Genomic DNA, 19,973 nt, shown 5'->3' on the forward strand with positions numbered 1-19,973 from the left:
TTTTCACGTGGCCCCCAGAGCAGCAAAATTCTCTTTCCAGGGAGGGGTGAAACGGACTGGTTGGGGGAGAGGCGGGGCACAGTGAGGGAACCCAACACTGCCCTCAGCTGGTCCACCTCTGACAGACTTTCCAGTTAGGGTACATTAGCAGGTACTCTAGATGCATCCCTAGTTGTTCGAGTGCCTGCCAATACCAGGCAAATGAAGGATCCTGTTGCTAAACCTGCAAACTATTGCAGGTTCAGCAGCAAAGGTGCAGATGGGCACATTCCAGCTTTACGTAGAGATTCACTACGCCTGTGGATTTCAGGACTGGAATATTTGAATCCATCCTTCCTGCATTTGGTAAATTCTCATTCTTTTTTTTGTATATTGTTTCTCCAACATATATTAGAGATATTTCCAGAGTTTTATAATCAAATCTTGTTCCTAATTGAGAACCTTCTCTTCCAGTGGTTTGCCCAGCTCTGTACCAATGTTTGTTTCCTAAAAACAGCTCTTTTATTAGTCTTGGTTTTTGCAATAACAGACAAAACTCCAGGCAACAGTCTCATTTGATTTTCCTTAAGAATAGGGCAGCTAGCAGGACTCAGTATTATTCTACTTAAAGTGGTATGAGAGTTTCATCTCCAACAACAACAAGTTGTTTTATTAGGTCAGCTGCAAAGTCCGACATACAAACATACGAATTAGGAGCTGGAGTAGGACACTTGGCCTCTCATGCCTGCTCCACCATTCAACAAGATCATGGTTGATCTGATTGTAATCTCAACTGTACATTCCCGCCTACCCCCAATAACCTTTCACCCCCTTGCTTATTAAGAATCTATCTACCTCTGCCTTAAAAATATTCAAAGACTCTGCTTCGACCGCCTTTTGAGGAAGAGAGTTCCAAAGACTCATGACCCACTGAGAGAAATACTTTCTCCTCCTCTCTGTCTTAAATGGGCGACCCCTTATTTTTAAACAGTGTTCTCGATTCTAGATTCTCCCACAAGAGGAAACAAACTTTCCACATCCACCCTGTCAAAATCCCTCAGGATCTTATATTTTTTAATCAAGTCGCCTCTTACTCCTCTAAACTCCAGCGGATTCAAGCCTAGCCTTTCCTACCTTTCCTCATAAGACAATCTGCCCATTCCAGGTATTAGTCTTGTAAACCTTCTCTGAACTGCTTCCAATGCATTTACATCCTTTACCAATTCCCTGTATAACTGAACCATAACCTCCCTACTTTTGTATTCAATTCCCCTCGCAGTAAATGATAACATTCTATTAGCTTTCCTAATTACTTGCTGTACCTGCATACTAACCTTTCGCGATTCATGCACTATGACACCCAGATCCTTCTGCATCTCAGAGTTCTGCAATCTGAGCATGTCTTTGAAAAGTTGACTGTTGATAGGATTTGTACAGCGGCCAATCCTCACACATTTGTCAACGAGCTTTAGTAGATCAAGTTTTCATACTTGAGTATTTGATGGACGAAGAGACACATTCACCACTGGCCAGTCTTCCCCACTATAAAGGGTGCTGTAATGCAAAAGAAAAGTGAATTTACATACTTTGTAAGGGCATTTGAATTATTCAAATTAAAACACTGTACATGCTAACAATGTGTACCATCTACAAGCTGCACTGCAGCAACTCAAAAGTTTTTTCAACAACACTTCCCAAACCCATGATTCTACCAGCTGGAAGGACATTGGCAGCGGGCACATAGGAACATCACGACCTGCAAGTTCCCCTCCAGGTCACTGATCATCCTGACTTGGAATTATATCACTGGATCAAAATCTCTACTCTCCATACCTAGCAGCAGTGGGAGTACCTTCACCACACAGACTCAGTGGTTCAAGAAGGCGGTTCACCACCACATTCTCAAGGGAAATTAGGGAAGGGCAATAAATGCTGGCTTTGCCAGTGACATCACATCCCATGAATGAATGAATAAATAAATTAACAAACAAACCCAACCAACTGCAACATCCTTCTATAAATTTATCAATCCTGTTTTCTGCCTGTATATCTGTTTAGCCCTTTTAGCCAGTTTCAGTTTTTATCTCCTTTTGGGAACAAATTAAAATGTCTCCTTAAGGGAGACAATTTCTAAACAGCATGGGATTGGATGGTTACATTGTTGGTATCCCTATTGTGAAGAAATCAAAACATCTTAAAGGGCAACATTCCAATGAGTTTCCCCATTAGTACCCTGGGCTTACCCTTACAGTTTGTCGAGGATGCTTCTATTTGTAGAATGAAGATGACACCTTGTTCTTCAAATGGAAGCATCCCCCTCAAACTGTAGGTGCAAGCCCATTGGGATTCTAACTTTATGGTGTCATAGATATCTGATTGATCCCATTTCTGTGAGGTTCCCCTAACCCTGAAGTACCTGCAACAAATATGCTTAAACTAAGCTAAGTACTTTCATGTGGAAGCAGTAGTCATTATCCACCTTGCATTTTGGAATAGGATCTTGGAGAACTTCCTGGTTCATATCTTAGAAGATCTTAATTTCAGATGCTTCAAAAATTAATCAAACCAGTTAGTCATTGCTCCTGGCATGGGTCTTAACCCTATATTGTAAACTCATATCTCACCATTTAAGTCATTATACACATGGAACATTCAGTCCTCACTTGGAAAGAACTTGATGGCTTTGTCAGCACAAGATTCAGCAAACTCCAAAGCCTTGGGTATTTGAGAAGCCATGACCTAAACTCCTCATCCAAACAATGTCCAGTTCCATAACTACTGAAGGGCTAACATTCATTCTTTTCAATACCTTCTTTAAAAAAAATAGCCATATCTATTCATTAACATTTGACAGTTTTGTCTTTGCATGCCTCATTTACAAGGAGAATTTACATATTACATAGATTAACCTAAAATCTACAGCACAGAAATATGAGTCACCTCCCATTATAATTACATCTTAACGCACTACCCCTATATCTCTCTATTCCCTACTCCATCATGTATGCATCTGCCTCCCCTTAGATACAGATTTTACAAATTTTGTATAAAAGATCTTCCTGTTGTGGTTAGGATGTCATTAACACAAAGTGACTAGAGGAAATCTTCCCCTTGCTCTCTGATCTGCTTCATGGTTCAAACATAATTTTCATGTACATAACTTATTTTTCTAACACCCTCTTTGGTCTCTTAGTTTTGATGTAATTCTCAGCTGTCTTTTATATTCAACCTTAATGTTTTCTTTGATTAATCCTTTCTATTGTATAAAACTTCTTGACTTACTGCTTAGCTATTAGATATGTATTAGCATATTTGAAAATAGCAACAAATTTCTATAGTTCAAAAACAAAAGACTGTGGATGCTGAAAATCTGAAATAAAAACAGAAACTGTTGGAAATACTCAGCAGGTCTGGCAGTATCTGTGAAGAGAGAAACAGAGATAACATTTTGTGTCAATGTCCTTTCATCAGAACTGTAGTTATTTGTTGGAGGTGGGCAGTGAAATCTTTTCCAATGCTTATCCACTATAGTTCAAGAACGGCTGACCAAACAAATTGCTGTGGCCATTACAGAGGCTTTGAAACCAGCTGGAGTAGCTGTTGTCATAGAAGCAACGTAAGTATACTTATATTTCATTTCAGCCTACATTTTTTTTGTTACGTTTCTCGGTACTGGCTAACGTGTCAATTTGGGGCATGGGGTAGTAACTAAGGTTTTACACCAAATTAAAAAATTTACCTAAATCATTTTTACATTGGTATATTTAAGAATATGCCAGATGAAGACTAGTTGTACATACTTATCCATCATTAAGCGAAGTGCATTCTACAGAATGATTACATAATTAAAGATGATATGAATCTTTATTAGGGTCTCAGTTACAACTGTTACATGTTTTGGGCTTCAACACTCCTAGTCAAAGGCAGCCTTTACATGGGAATGGGGCAATGAGCAGAACTTTTGTCAGTACTGTACTTACAATTCATTATGGCATGTAAATAAAAGTATCAGTAAGTATGTCCCATGTGCAGCCATTTACCTTTAAGTTTCTACGTCTCTTTATATTACCCATCACCCCTTGTAAGCAGTTCTTTAAGATGACCTGCTGATCTTCAAGGACTTTGGGCTGAATTGTGCCGTGTACCAGCAAGTCCTGCTGCTGGGCCGAAAGCCGGAAGCTTCAGCAGGCGGCGGGACCTGGGGCGACATCCTTCCGGCGGCATCCAATTAACAGGCCGCCGCCAGGACTGCTGTCCAATTAAGGATGGCGCCCCGCCCCAAGAGCTGCCGGCCCAATCAGAGGGCCGATAACTCATCAGAACCACAGTGGTGGTCATAGATGAGCCTACAGCTCCAGGGAGAGGTTGCCTCAATGGCAGGGCACCCTTGAAGAGAGTTGAGGTTGGCTGGGGGAAGCCCTGACAGTCGGCGGGGGGAGAAAGTTGTAGTGCACCGGCAGCTCCGTTGCTGTGAGGGCAGCCATTACCACTGGTGGGGGGCTTTCTGTGGGCCAAGGAGTGCCTGTAAAGGAGGGCCCCCCAACATCACCGCCCACTGGGAGGCCGCCGGGTTTCACTAGGCAGTCTCCCCATATGGTGGTGGGCCCTCCCAAAGCAGACAAAGTGCCCACAGAGGCAGGAAGTAGCCCTTAATTGGACACCTGGTGGGCAGCTGAGCTACCAACTTCCCCATTGCTGGCAAAATCCCAGTGTGGCAGGAAGATGTCAGGCTCCCCTCCCGATACCTTCACCTGCCATTTTGCCAGCCCTTCCATCTCCCAGTCTGTCGCCATTGGGCCAGAAAAATTAAGCTTTGAGCACTTCCCTGACTCTGTCCTGTTCCCCTAAATTGTGTCCTGATGCTGTAAGTTGTAGGTGCACATGGATTGACCTTAGAAAAGCACACCTTACTGCACCAGCACAGCATCTTTATTTACGTTTCCCACACCAACCATCTGATAGCTTCTCTAAGTGAGATTAACAATACCAGGTACTTCCTTGATTGTTTGAGACTGGTTCAAGCCCTGCCTCTGAAAATGTGGAGACCGAGTTGTTCTACCTACGAACGTACAAATTAAGAGCAGGAGTAGGCCACTCGGCTTCTCGAGCCTGCTCCGCCATTCAACAAGATCATGGATGATCTGATTGTAACCTCAACTCCACATTCCCGCCTACCCCCAATAACTTTTAACCCCCCTTGCTTATCAAGAATCTTTATACCTCTGCCTTAAAAATATTCAAAGATTCTGCTTCCATAGCCTTTTGAGGAAGAGAATGCCAAAGACTCATGATTCTCTCAGAGAAAAGATTTCTCCTCATCTCTGTCTTAAATGGGTGACTCCTTAATTTTAAACAGTGACCCCTAGTTCTAGATTCTCCCACAAGAGGAAACATTCTTTCCACATCCACCCTGTCAAAACCCCTCAGAATCTTATATGTTTCAATCAAGTCACCTCTTACTCTTCGAAACTCCAGCAGATACAAGCCTAGCCTGTCCAACCTTTCCTATAGAACTGTACCTGAATCTAAGGAATTTTGGAAAATCAAAACCAATGCATCAATTATCTCACTAGCCACTTCTTTTAAGACCCTAGGATGAAGTCCATCAGGACCCGGGGACTTGTCAGCCCACAGCTCCAACAATTTTCTCAGTACCACTTCCCTGATGATTGTAATTTTCTTAAGTTCCTCCCTCCTTCCATTTCCTGATTTACTGCTATTTCTGGGATGTTACTTGTATCCTCATTGGTGAAGACCGATACAAAATACCTGTTCAATTCATCTGCCTTCTCCTTATTTTCCATTATTAATTCCCCACACTCACTTTCTATAGGACCAACACTCACATTGTTAACTCTTTTCTTTTTAAAATATCTATAGAAACTATTACTATCTGTTTTTATATTTCTAGCCAGCTTTCTTTTGTACGGTAGTTTTCCCCTCCTTTTTAATCTTTTAATCATTCTTTGCTGCATTTTATAATCTGTCCAATCTTCTGACCTGCCAGCCATCTTTGCGCTATTATATGCTTTTTCTTTCAGTTTGATACTATCTTTAACTTTATAAGTTAACCAGAGATGGTGGATCCTTCCCTTGGAATCTTTCTTTCTCGTTGGAATGTATCTATTCTGTGTATTCTGAAATGTCCCCTTAAATGTCTGCCGTTGCATCTCTATTGACCTATCCCTTAACCTACTTTGCCAGTTCACTTTTGCTAGCTCTGCGTTCATACCCTCATAATTACCATTATTTAAGTTTAAAATACTAGTCTTAAACCCACTCTTCTCTCCCTCAAACTGACTGTAAAATTCAATCATATTATGATCGCTGCTGGCTAGGGTCGCCTTCACTATGAGGTCATTAATTAATCCTATCTCGTTGCACAATACTAGGTCCTCTGTTTTTCAGCTCTAATTGGTAAAACGAGCAAAACAAAAACCCATCCTATTGGACAAAACTACTCTCCAATGCAAATTTTTTTCTCAATCATCACTCACCAAAAATAGCTTCTTCCCAATCATATTATAGGACAACAAATCACTCTCTAAATGCATTTGAGCCAAAGGTATGGTAAACAAGGAGGTTGCCGGGATACTGGATGAGATTAAATAAAGCGACTAAGAAAGAGTTACTAGGAAGGCTGGCAGTACTTTCACCAGGTCCAGATGGAATGCATCCTCGGTTGCTGAGGGAAATAAGGATAGAAATTGTGGAGATGCTGGCCACAATTCTTTCATCCTCTTTGGAGGGGTGGTGCCAAAAAACTGGAGTATTGCAAATATTAGTCCCTTGTTCAAAAAGGAGAGCAAGGATAAACCTGACAATTAAAAGCCATTTAGTTTAATGTCTGTGGATGGGGAAGTTTTTAGAAACATTAGTTGGGAGAAATTTAACAGTCACTTGGACAAACATGGGCTAATAAAAGAGACAGCCAGCATAGATTTGTTGAGGGAAAATCATATTTGACTAACTTGATTAAGTTTTTAGATGAGCTAACAGAAAGTGTGGATGAAGGCAGCACAGTTGATGTGTATATGGACTTTCAAAAGGCATTTGATAGAGTACCACATAGACTCGTTAGCAAAATTGAAGCCCATGTAATAAAAGGGGCAGGAGCAGAATGCTGATAAAATTGGCTAAGGGTAGGTAACAGATTTGTGGTAAATGTCTGCTGTTGGACGGAGGTAGGTACACAGTGGAGTTCACGAAGGCTTAGTACTATGACCACTGTTTTAATGTACATTAATGACTTGGACCTGGGGGTACAGGGCACAATTTCAGAATTTGCAGATGACATGGAACTTAGAAATGTAGTAAACACTGAGGAAGATAGTAATAGACTTCAAGAGGACAGAGGCTGATGGATCAGGTGCACATGTGGCAGATGAAGTTCAATGCAGAAAGTCTGAGGTAGTGAATTTGGTAGGAAAAATGAGGAGATCCAATACATGCTAAATAGTGCAATTTTAAAGGGGGCACAAAAAGGCAGAGAATGGGGCATATTTGTGTACAAATCTTTGAACCTGGCAGGATAGGTTAACAAAGCAGTTAAAAAAGCCTATGGGATCCTGGGCTTTATAAACTGAGGCATAGAGTACAAAAGCCAAAAAGATCTGTTAAACATTTATAAAACACCAGCTCAGCCCCAATTGTATAGTGTACCATTCTGGGCACTGCACTTTAAAAAGAACAAGAAGGCTTTAGGGAGGGTGCAGAAGAGAGTTACTATAAGGATTCCAGGGTGAGGGGTTACAGATAAGAGGAAAGACTGGAGAAGCTGGGGTTGTTCTACTTAGAGCAGAGAAGGCTAAGAGTAAATTTGATAGAGGTGTTCAAAATCATGATGGGTTTAGATAGAGTAAATAAACAAAAATGGTTTCCAATGGCAGAAGGGTTGATAATGAGACACAGATTTGAAGTGATTGACAAAATAACCAGAGGCGACATGAGAAAATCGATTTTTTTTTAATGCAACAAGTGGCTAGATATGGGATGCTGTGCCTGAGGGTGGTAGATACAGATTCAATTGTAGCCTTTAAAAGGGAACTCGATAAATACTTGAAGGAGGAAAAAAATTGCAGAAATATGGGGAAAGAGTTCCATTCCCCTCACTAAGTGGTTGCTCTTCAAAAGAGCTGGCGCAGACGCAATGAGCCAGATGGCTGCCTTTTGTGCTTTACTATTCTATGATTCCAGAAGTGAAATAAATTCAGTAAGATACAGCTGTAATAATTGTTGTTAACCTACCTAACCATATACCCCTAGAAAAGCAAACACAGAAGTTCAACAATTTAGGGGAAATGATTTACCTAGCCATCCCTCGCTCACTGTTTTTACTCTGCACAATCTGGTGCAATTTCCTGGATCTTATGAGCATGCGCCATTATCTTTGAAAAGTTTTGCATTTATAATATTGGAATTATTATATTATATTACAATATTTTATCCATCATGTCCTATAGATTTGGTTGGCACATGACCAGCAGATTGATGAGAGATAATAGTTACAGGGAGAAAGAAAACTTTTTCAAGAATTTACTGAGCATTGCTGTCAGAGATTAGTAGTTAAACCTATTTTTAATAGTTAAAGTAATATCATCAGTTCTTAATTACTTCTAAAAGTGTAATCCTATCAATTTGGTGGAAGAATATTTCATGATGGCTAATATAGGTAGGCACTTATCTTGCCACTTATTGGTGTCACTGATGTCTGCCTGACTGTCCTGTCCATAATTAAACCAATTCAGAACACTTGATAGGTGAAAAAGACTAGCCACTTGTTTACTGTTTGGTTAGCTTCAGTGGAAACCCACATTTTAAAATACACATGTTTTGCTTTTTGGCAGCAGTTTCTTTTAAAGGTGACATTGAAGTTTGTGAACCATTTTTGGCATTAAATGAAAACAAATTTTTACCTGGTTAGTCCAGTTATCTAACTAGGTCAAATGTGGTGTCTGAATGGGGTATCGTGTTCTTTGAAGTAGGGGCAGAATAGATGTAGGAGAGTGACTTGAGGTAACTTTTGTATAAGTGATGGGCTTTTTTTTTAGAAGAAACAAATCTATTAATTCTGAAGTAGAAAACAGGACACCTTACTTTTAATGCAAAAAATTTGCATGTATGCTCCCTGGCCCCCTTAGAAATGTAGCATCAATTGTATGTTTTTGGCATAGAAATGTTTCTTCCTAGGCTTTATGTACTTTCACTTTTAGTACAAATGAAGGAATATTGTGTATAGTGTTACAGCCAGGTGAGAAAGAGGTCAAGGGTTCTCTTTCAGCCTTCACCTTGTCTTACTGTAACAGGGTTTAATTTTAAACACACTGTGTTTTTTGCTCCCCCTTGATGAATCCTTGTTCACCGCTTTCCAATTATAAGACAAAGAAACCAGCACAAACGGGCTTTCTTAGGTTTCAAGAAGAAAGGTTAAAATGTATTTAACTTAAACTAGTAGGGGGATCGAGTTTCGGAGCCATGAGGTCATGCAGCTGTACAAAACTCTGGTGAGACCGCACCTGGAGTATTGCGTGCAGTTCTGGTCACCACATTATAGGAAGGATGTGGAAGCTATGGAAAGGGTGCAGAGGAGATTTACTAGGATGTTGCCTGGTATGGAGGGAAGGTCTTACGAGGAAAGGCTGAGGGACTTGAGGTTGTTTTCGTTGGAGAGAAGGAGGAGGAGAGGTGACTTAATAGAGACATATAAGATAATCAGAGGGTTAGATAGGGTGGATAGTGAGAGTCTTTTTCCTTGGATGGTGATGGCAAACACGAGGGGACATAGCTTTAAGTTGAAGGGTGATAGATATAGGACAGATGTCAGAGGTAGTTTCTTTACTCAGAGAGTATTAGGGGCGTGGAACGCCCTGCCTGCTGCAGTAGTAGACTCGCCAACTTTAAGGGCATTTAAGTGGTCATTGGATAGACATATGGATGAAAATGGAATAGTGTAGGTCAGATGGTTTCACAGGTCGGCGCAACATCGAGGGCTGAAGGGCCTGTACTGCGCTGTAATGTTCTAATTCTAGTATAGCCTGCTCTCTAGTTGGCTCCAGAACGTGCTGTTCTAAGAAACTATCCCGAAAACATTCTATGAACTCCTTATCTAGGCTACCTTTGCCCATCTGATTTTTCCCGTCTATACATAGATTCAAATCTCCCATGATTCTTTTTTATTTGTTTCATGGGATGTGGGCGTCGCTGACCTTCTTTGGCCTCCTTGTCTCGAGAGACAACGGGTAAGCACCTGGAGGTGGTCAGTGGTTTGTGAAGCAGCGCCTGGAGTGGCTATAAAGGCCAATTCAAGAGTGACAGACTTCCACAGGTGCTGCAGATAAAATTGGTTGTCGGGGCTGTTACACCGTTGGCTCTCTCCTTGCACTTCTGTCTTTTTTCCTGCCAACTGCTAAGTCTCTTCGACCTGCCACGCTTTAGCCCCGCTTTTATGGTTGCTCGCCAGCTCTGGCGATCACTGGCAACTGACTCCCACGACTTGTGATCATTGTCACAGGACTTCATGTCACGTTTGCAGACATCTTTAAAGCGGAGCCATGGACGGCCGGTGGGTCTGGTACCAGTGACGAGCTCGCTGTACAATGTGTCCTTGGGCATCCTGCCATCTTCCATGCGGCTCATATGGCCAAGCCATCTCAGGCGCAGCTGGCTTAGTAGGGTGTATATGCTGGGGATGTTGGCCACCTCGAGAACTTCTGTGTTGGAGATACGGTCCTGCTACCTGATGCCAAGGATTCTCCGGAGGCAGCGAAGATGGAATGAATTGAGACGTCGCTCTTGGCTGACATGCGTTGTCCAGGCTTCGCTGCCGTAGAGCAAGGTACTGAGGACACAGGCTTGATACACTTGGACTTTTGTGTTCCGTGTCAGTGCGCCATTTTCCCACACTCTCTTGGCCAGTCTGGACATAGCAGAGAAAGCCTTTCCCATGCGCTTGTTTAATTCTGCATCGAGAGACAGGTTACTGGTGATAGTTGAGCCTAGGTAGGTGAACTCTTGAACCACTTACAGAGTGCCGATATTGATAGATGGGGCATTTCTGACGTCCTGACCCATGATGTTCGTTTTCTTGAGGCTGATGGTTAGGCCAAATTTATTGCAGGCAGCCGCAAACCTGTCGATGAGTCTCTGCAGACACTCTTCAGTGTGAGATGTTAATGCAGCATCGTCAGCAAAGAGGAGTTCCCTGATCAGGACTTTCCGTACTTTGGTCTTTGCTTTTAGACGGGCAAGGTTGAACAACCTGCCATCTGATCTTGTGTGGAGGAAAATTCCTTCTTCTAAGGACTTGAATGCATGTGAGAGCAGCAGGGAGAAGAAGATCCCAAACAGTGTAGATGTGAGAACACAGCCCTGTTTCACGCCACTCAAGATTGGAAAGGGGTCTGATGAGGTGCCGCTATGCTGAATTGTGCCTTTCATATTGTCATGGAATGAGATGATGATACTTAGTAGCTTTGGTGGGCATCCAATCTTTTCTAGTAGTCTGAAGAGACCACTTCTGCTGACGAAGTCAAAGGCTTTGGTGAGATCTTTGAAAGCAACGTAAAGGGGCATCTGCTGTTCACGGCATTTCTCCTGTAGCTGGCGAAGGGAGAACAGCATGTCAGCGTCCAGGCAAGTGGCGAGTGTTCCATCACACTCCTGACTTGTGCCTTGTAGATGGCGGAATCAGCGTCGCTGACCAGGCCAGCATTTATTGCCCATCCCTAATTGCCCATGAGAAGGTGGTGGTGAGCTGCATTCTTGAACCGCTGTGGTCCATGTGGGGTAGGTATACCCACACTGCTATTAGGAAGGGAGTTCCAGGATTTTGACTCAGCGACAGTGAAGGAATGGTGATATAGTTCCAAGTCAGGATGGTGTGTGGCTTGGAGGGGAACTTGCAGGTAATGGTGTTCTCACGCATCTGCTGCCCTTGTCCTTCTAGGTTGTAGAGGTCGCGGGTTTGGAAGGTGCTGCCTGAGTAGCCTTGGTGCGTTGCTGCAGTGCATCTTGCCACTGTGCATCGGTGGTGATGGGAGTGAATGTTTGTGGATGGGTGCCAATCAAGCAGGCTGCTTTGTCCTAGATGGTGTCGAGCTTCTTGAGTGTTGTTGGAACTGCTCCCATCCAGGCAAGTGGAGAGTGTTCCATCACACTCCTGACTTGTGCCTTGTAGATGACAGACAGGCTTTGGGGAGTCAGGAGGTGAGTTACTCTGACCTCTGATCTGCTCTTGCAGCCACAGTATTTATATGGCTACTCCAGTTCAGTTTCTGATCAACAGTGACCCCAGGATGTTGATAGTGGGGGATTCAATTATCATAATGCTGTTGAATATCAACACAGTCAATGTGAATTATCGCCGTACCTTTCTGACTTGCACAATTTGTTTCTTTTACACCCCGTCCTACCGTGTGGTTACTGTTCGGGGGCCTGTACACCACTCCCACAAGTGATTTCTTGCCTTTATCATTTCTCATCTGGACCCAATCGGCTTCAATATCCTGATTTCCTGAACCTAGGTCATCCCTCTCTATTGACCTTTTGATGTAGCAAGTAACGAAGCAAATTTCCAGCATGCTTTTCCATTATGCATTCAGTGATGGCATATAAAATCCAGCACTTACGTGCACACTTTTGAACCCCCACCTGCAGACTATGATTCCCAATATTGAATCAGGGTCAGGAACTCACCCAAATTAATACAACAAAGTAATAGTAATTAATGAATTTATGGCATTAAAGAGTAACAAATCCCTAGGCCCAGATGGTTTCCATCCCAAGGTTGTAAAGGAATATCTAGCAACTCAAAACTGGGCATCCATGAGGCACTGTGGGCCATCAGCAGCAGGATTGTATTTAACCACAATCTGTAACCTCATGGCCCGACATATCCCCCACTGTACCATTACCGTCAAGCCGAGGGACCAATCCTAGTTCAATGAAGAATGCAGGAGTCATGCCATGAGCAGCACCAGGCATTCCTAAAAATGAGGTGCTAGCCTGGTGAAGCTACAACACAGGACTACTTGCATGCCGAACAGCAGAAGCAGCAGACAATAGACAGAGCTAAGCGATCCCACAACCAACGGATCAGATCTAAGCTCCGCAGTCCTGCCACATCCAGTCGAGAGTGGTGGAGGACAATTAAACAATTGACAGGAGGAGGAGGCTCCACAAATATCCCCATCCTCTATGATGGGGGAGCCCAGCATATCAGTGCAAAAGACAAGGTTGAAGCATTTGTATCCATCTTCAACCAGAATTGCTGGGCGAATGATCCATCTCGGCCTCCTCCTGAGGTCCCCAGCATTATAGATGCCAGTCTTCAGCCAATCCGATTCACTCCACGTGATATCAAGAAACAGCTGAAGGCACTGGATACTGCAAAGGCTATGGGCCCTGACAACATTCCGGCATTAATACTGAAGACTTGTTCTCCAGAACCAGCCGTGTCCCTAGCCAAGCTGCTCCGGTACAGCTATAACACTGACATCCAGGCCCTGCGAGTAGCGACCCGTCCAAATGAATTTTCCAGAGGCTAGCCAATTAAGAGGGCACCTCTGGGTTTGGCGTCCAATTAAGAGAAGTGGGCAGGAGGAACAGCATGTTTGGAAAAATGTTAGATAAAGACTTGGGGGGAGATGTAGTATAAGGATGTAAAGATAATACTGAAGACAGGGAGTGAGACCCCACTGCATGAGCAATGATTTAACAGTCACATGAGATAGGCTTGAGAAGAAGGTGGTAAAGCAGCACAAAGGATGCTAGCTTAGGTGGCTTGCTGAGAGTGTAGCTGTAAATAATAGAGTTGTTAGTTAACCTTTACAGGAATCTAAGACTTTCTCTAGAATGCCCTACAATGCTCCTAATACAAACCCAACAACACAACAGAGTGCCCGTCACCTTCCCAACGCCATTGAATTTTGTCAGGGTCAGGGAAGGTAGAGGATGGCCTTCCCATCTAGAGGCCAATTGAGGCCCATAAGTGGCCAATTAATGGCCACTTAAGGGCCTCTTACCGCCGCCGCTGGCAATTAACTGGCAGTAGGGTGGGCCCTCCGCCATGTGCAGAGGCCACCCAGTAACACCAGGTGGCTTCCATGTGGGCTGGTGGATGGCAGGGGGGCCCTCCTGCTTGGGCAATCAGTGGCCCTTGAAGGGCCTCCCCGGCAGCAAAGGCCACCCCTGCACTAACCACCGTGCCGCACCCCCCCGCCAGCCGCCTTCCCCACTGTCCTCAACACTATCCACCCACCATCCCTCGCCGGGGCCTGCCTGACTGGCCCCGTCAAAGCTGCCCCACTTACCTCCTCCCCGGGACAGCATGGTTGCTCCTGGTCCGAGGCCTCCTGCAGTCCCAGCAGTGGCCACTACTCCTGGTGGCGCTGCTGGGACTGCTCAGCTGGCAGACCTCTGATTGGTCAGCAGCTCTTGGAGGCGGGATCCCAGTCCTTGAAGTGTCGGGGCCCCCAGTGCTGGGCAGTTAACTGCCTGGGCACAGTAAATTGTAGCTGGTGGGGAGGGATTGGGGGGTGGGTGTTCCCCAAGTGGCCAAGGTTCCCTTTGCGTTTCTGGCCCAGTGTTGGAACCCCTGACCCCTGCATAAAATTCAGCCATAAGTGTAACTATTTTACTGCAGTGCATGTATTTTATATTCTGAGACCTTAACTGGAAGATGTGTGTTGCTTCATGCCTATAAAATATATTTAACACTGCAGTTATATTATGTTTCATGTGTCAATCCAGGCAGTGAGTATTGTTAGGCTGCTTGACTGTGGAAGTCATCACAACCAACTTCAATTCTGTCCTCATTGACTTTCTAGCTGGGGTCAACAGGAGCAGAAAACCTGGCTGACCTTTTCCTTCTCTGGTTTATGATTACTGAGGACAGTAGTAGAACTGTAACAAGAATCCAGGGCAAATTAGATAACATGACACAGAACAACAAACAATTCTAGGACCTTGAGGTCTGTTGACTTAGTAACTCACCACACATAGAGTTACCAGTTAAGCAATAAGTGTATTCATATGAAAAAAGCTGCTACACAACTGTGAAATGAAGCAGAAAAAAAATAACGGGAATCTTTTCAAATATAGTTGGAAACAATATTTTAAAAGTCACACACAGATAACACGCCTGTTCATATAGTTAAATATTCTAAATTAGATTATAATATAATACGGCCTTAACCCATAGATGAACTATAAAACCATTTCATGATAAAGATATGAGGCAGCATATGAACCAGATTAATGGTGGCAAGGTAAGAGAAAGGGGCAATGTCTCAGCAACATTATTGTGTTAACATGAAAGAGATAACTGTAACTTTAATGTATAATTAGAGTTGATTAATAACTAACTTAAAATGCTGTTTACAGACACATGTGCATGGTGATGAGAGGTGTACAGAAAATGAATAGCAAGACAGTGACGAGCACGATGCTCGGAGTTTTCCGTGAGGATCAAAAGACACGGGAAGAATTCCTCACGCTGACAAAGGAATAGAAGAATCATTCTCATTCTATCTTTTGCTGAAACTTTAGGAAAACCTGCTGACCTGCCAGGAAAAGTGGATTACATTGAAGCAATAACTTCTGTTTGTCTGAAGATTAAAAGACAATGTTGATTCCTGTACAGATTAATTGCTGAATATCCCAAACAACCCAATTAGTTCAAGCAGCGGACCAATATATCACCAGGATACTATCAAGAAACAATGTTTTGGTGTTGCTATGCTATATTTGATTAGGATAAAATGCATAATTTTGAGTGTGAAATTGTAGGTTTCTAAGTAACTGCCTACATACTGCATCTAGTGTGTAATTCTACTGTTTTATTTAACATTCTGAAAAGATTTCTGACTTCTTGGAGGCTAATATCTGATAATACAAAAATGTTTGAAGCAATACAGTGGCGGGCCTAATGTTTACCGGCAGCTCCTTCGATTAACCAATCAGGCAAAGAAAATTGATTGACAGCAAGTTTAGACAATTATAAAATAGGAAATGTTCAACCAATTCAACAAGTCACAACCCAACAATCTAATTATTAATTGTTCAAAACTCAAAACTAGACTAGGCAGTGGCCTTATATTTCAGGAACCTAGGTTCAAATCAACCCAGATTGATGAGTTGGTCGTCACCTCTCTCTGCTGACTTCAAGGTTCTCAACATAAACTGAGCCCTTAATTTTGCACTACCTGGCAACCTCTGGCCACAGGACAGCTGTTGTGCTAAATGGAAAAATAGTAGGAGGGTGCGCTTCTGAAGTTTTAGCTGAGACATATCGTTGGAACCAGGTGAAGGCAGCTTCACTTTACATTCAGTTGTACTTTGGCTGATCTGGAAGTGCTTGACTCTGGGAACATAAAATGGAAAGTTTTCCAAACCCCAGCATTAACATTCCTCACTTGAAGGAACACAAAAAAATGATCAAACATTTTTAAAAACAAAACCAAAATTACTGTATGGCTCTTTTATTTTGGAATATTTTTAGTATTATATTTGAAAAGTTTTACAGGCCCTAATTTTGTTTTCTGCTTCATTTTGCAGTTGTGATGTGGCTTTTACAGATTAATACATTTATTGGTGTAGTTGGTACAACTATGTGTGATGAACTACTAAGCCATCATACCCAAGGCCCCAGGTTTGATTGTTAGTCTGTGCTCAGGTAGCTGAGATCCTCCAGGGAATAATTTTCTTTTATTTGTTCATGGGATGTGAGCATCGCTGGTAAGATCAGCATTTGTTGCCCATTCCTAATTGCCCTTGAGAAGGTGGTGGTGAGCCGCCTCCTTGAAACCGCTGCAGTCCATCTGGTGTAGGTACACCCACAGTGCTGTTCGGAAGGGAGTTCCAGGATTTTGATCCAGCGACAGTGAAGGAACGGCGATATAGTTCCAAGTCAGGATGGTGTCTGACTTGGAGGGGAACTTGCAGGTGGTGCTGTTCCCATGCATTTGCTGGCTTTGTCCTTCTAGGTCGTAGAGGTTGTGGGTTTGGAAGGTGCTGTTGAAGGAGCCTTGGTGAGTTGCTGTAGCGCATATTGTAGATGGTACACACAGTTGCAGCTGTCCGCTGGTGATAGAGGGAGTGAATATTTAAGGTGATGGATGGGGTGCCGACCAAGCAGACTTCTTTGTCCTGGATGCTGTCAAGCTTCTCGAGTGTTGTTGGACCTGCACTCATCCAGGCCAGTGGTGAGTATTCCAATTAACTCCTTACTTGTGTCTTGTAGTTGGTGGACAGGCTTCGGGGAGTAAGTAGGTGAGTTCCTCACAACAGAGTTCCCATCTCTGACCTGCTCTTGTTGCCACAGTATTTATATGGCTGCTCCGCTTAAGTTTCTGGTCAATGGTAACACCCAAAATGTTGATAGTGGGGGATTCAGCAATCGTGATGCCATCGAACATCCAGGGGAGATGGTTAGACTCTCTCTTGATGGAGATGGTCATTGCCTGGCACTTGTGTGACACGAATGTTACTTGCCACTTATCAGCCCAAGCCTGAATGTTGTCCGGGTCTTGCTGCATGCATGCAGAGACTGCTTCATTATCTGAGGAATTATGAATGGAACACAACACTGTGCAATCACCAGCAAACATCCCCACATTTGACTTTATGTTGGGAGGAAGGCCATTGACAAAGCAGCTGAAGCTGAAGTGGGTCACTGCAACTGTCCTCTGCAATCCTGAGCTCGTGAAGGGAAAAGTTTGCTGGGTTTCTGCTCCTGGTCACAATCCATTGATCCCAGCTGTTGAACGTTAGGGCAGAATTAGTCTTGATTGTGGTTCCCTCTACAGTTGAATAGCCTACCAATACTCACAGTCTAGATCATCTCACCAGCTGTGTGAATGAATTTTTTGAGGATAGCTGTTGCTCATGGGAATGTAGTTCAGTAAGAATCAGTGCCTTCAGGAAAGGAAAGGATAGAAAATTGGAACGGGAAAAAGCTTTTGTTTCACATGCTTATATATATAGTCTAAAGTGCATCCAGCTACATTTGTAATTTGTCTACAATGGAATACATTATAAAGCATCTTTATGGTAGAAATTACAGCTGGTGATGTTATCGCACAAACTTAACAGCATAAAAATTTGCTTTGGGCAGTGGCGCCAAATGAACAGCAGCAAATCAGCAGCATATTTTCCGCCCCACCCATACTTGCATAGTAACGTCAATGAAAAAAAAATTGGGCAGAGTGTAAAATGGGCTGCCAGGTGTTATCACCTATTTTGTGTTATCACCTGTTGTATGTTTTTTAAATGCTGTTTATTTGTTTCATGGGATGTGGGCATCACTGGCATGGCCAGCATTTGTGGCCCATCCCTAATTGCCCTTGAGAAGGTGATGGTATGTTATCGCATGCCAGGTGCTGTCACTTGTGTGTTATCACCTGTTGTGTGCTATCACATGCCGTGTGCTAACACATGCCTTGTGCTATCACATGCCAGATGCTATCACCAGCTGTGTGCTACCATCCAAGATGAATCTTACCCCAAATGTGTTCTTATCAATTCCTCTATTCCACCATTTTAGAGAAGGTATTAATGTGTTTTTTAAAAATAGATTAATGCTTCCAAGAAGATAGCAGATAATAGAATTTGATATAAGCATGCTAATTATTTGTAGAAACACATTGGCAATAGTCATTTCCACTGTTGTATTCCTTGTCTCACTGGTCCTAATGTTGCATATTACAACATTAAACAGAAAATCAAAAAACAATGCTGATCAGCTTCTTTTATTGTAAAAGTTTTGTACTAACAAATAGTTTAAAAATCACTATCATTCCTATTTTTAGCAGAACACAGCATTTATTATTTTGATTTAATCCATGCCCATATAAGTAAATGGGAACACCGTGATTAACATATATGGTTACACCTTTTGAGAAAGAAAGAACTTGCATTTATATAGCGCCTTTCACAACCTCAGGTGGTCGCAAGGCGCTTTACAATGAATGAAGTACTTTTGACGTCACTTTTGTAGGAAATGCGGCAGCCAATTTGTGCACAGCCAGCTGCCACAAGCAGTGCTGCGATAAATGACCTGATAATCTGTTTTAGACATCAGTTGAATAACCGGGTTCTTTTATACACACCGGCGAAGGATCCAAAAGATAGCACCTCCAACAGTGCAGCACTTCCCCAGTGTCAACCTAGATTACGCGCTCAAGTCTCTGGAATGGGGTCTGAACCCATAATGTTCTAATTCAAAGGTGAGAGTGTTACCACTGAGCCAAGGCACCCACTAAAAAATAAACATTTTTAAAGGATATTGCCAAACTGGTGCTTTGCAACCTATTTCATATTTCAATAACACGATACAGTATGGCCTTAACGAGTACTACCAGTATTATGTGAACTGTCTTTTGAAATTAGAAATAAAATAAACATTTCAATGTTCTGTTGGGTACTATGACATAAATGTTCTGTATTTCTTTTCATTGTCCTGTACACTGTGTTCATAGATAAACATTTTATACTGTTAAACTATTTTTAAAGGGTCTGCAGTCTTTCTGCTGCTGATATATGATTATGCATGTCCTGTCCTGTCACCATAAAATGAAAAAGCTTTAGTTATTTTAAAAACACAGTATTTGTATACTTCGAGAAATGCATTGTGCCTTTTTAATTTGTGCAATATAAAAGAATTAGAAATTGGGGGTGCAGTGATCTACCAACATTTGTGGAAACATTTCTAACAGAACTCTGTTGATGCTTTTGCTCATTGTTTAACTGTAAAAAATGTTAATTTAAATATACCAATTGTATTAATGTACCAAAATATATGTTGGATCCATTAACATAAAGCTTCTTTCATGATTAATGTAATTACGATCAAAGTGATTCCTGACAACGCTGGCCGTCACTGACGTCATCAGGCTGCGCCGCGGTGCGCACATGCACAGATGGTCTCCTGCTCTCTGCGCATGCGCTGCGTTCCGGCTTGCCAGGACTGGTTAGCGCATGCGCCGATGACGTCATCG

The 19,973-nt window shown here is 42.7% G+C and overlaps 1 protein-coding gene across 1 annotated transcript in view; it reads left to right on the forward strand.

Annotated features, from left to right (window-relative positions):
- The window catches only part of gch2 (GTP cyclohydrolase 2), a 79,493-nt gene extending 59,733 nt beyond the window's left edge, over window positions 1-19,760 (forward strand). The window contains exons 5-6 of the mRNA XM_068045184.1: window positions 3,511-3,595; window positions 15,361-19,760. Of these exons, the coding sequence (XP_067901285.1) occupies window positions 3,511-3,595; window positions 15,361-15,487 (212 nt within the window). The 3' untranslated portion in view covers window positions 15,488-19,760. The remainder of the gene's footprint in view (window positions 1-3,510; window positions 3,596-15,360) is intronic.
- Window positions 19,761-19,973: the final 213 nt, after the last annotated feature.

This window comes from Heterodontus francisci, chromosome 13 (genome assembly GCF_036365525.1).
Source record: "Heterodontus francisci isolate sHetFra1 chromosome 13, sHetFra1.hap1, whole genome shotgun sequence".
NCBI classification, from domain to species: Eukaryota; Metazoa; Chordata; class Chondrichthyes; order Heterodontiformes; family Heterodontidae; genus Heterodontus; species Heterodontus francisci.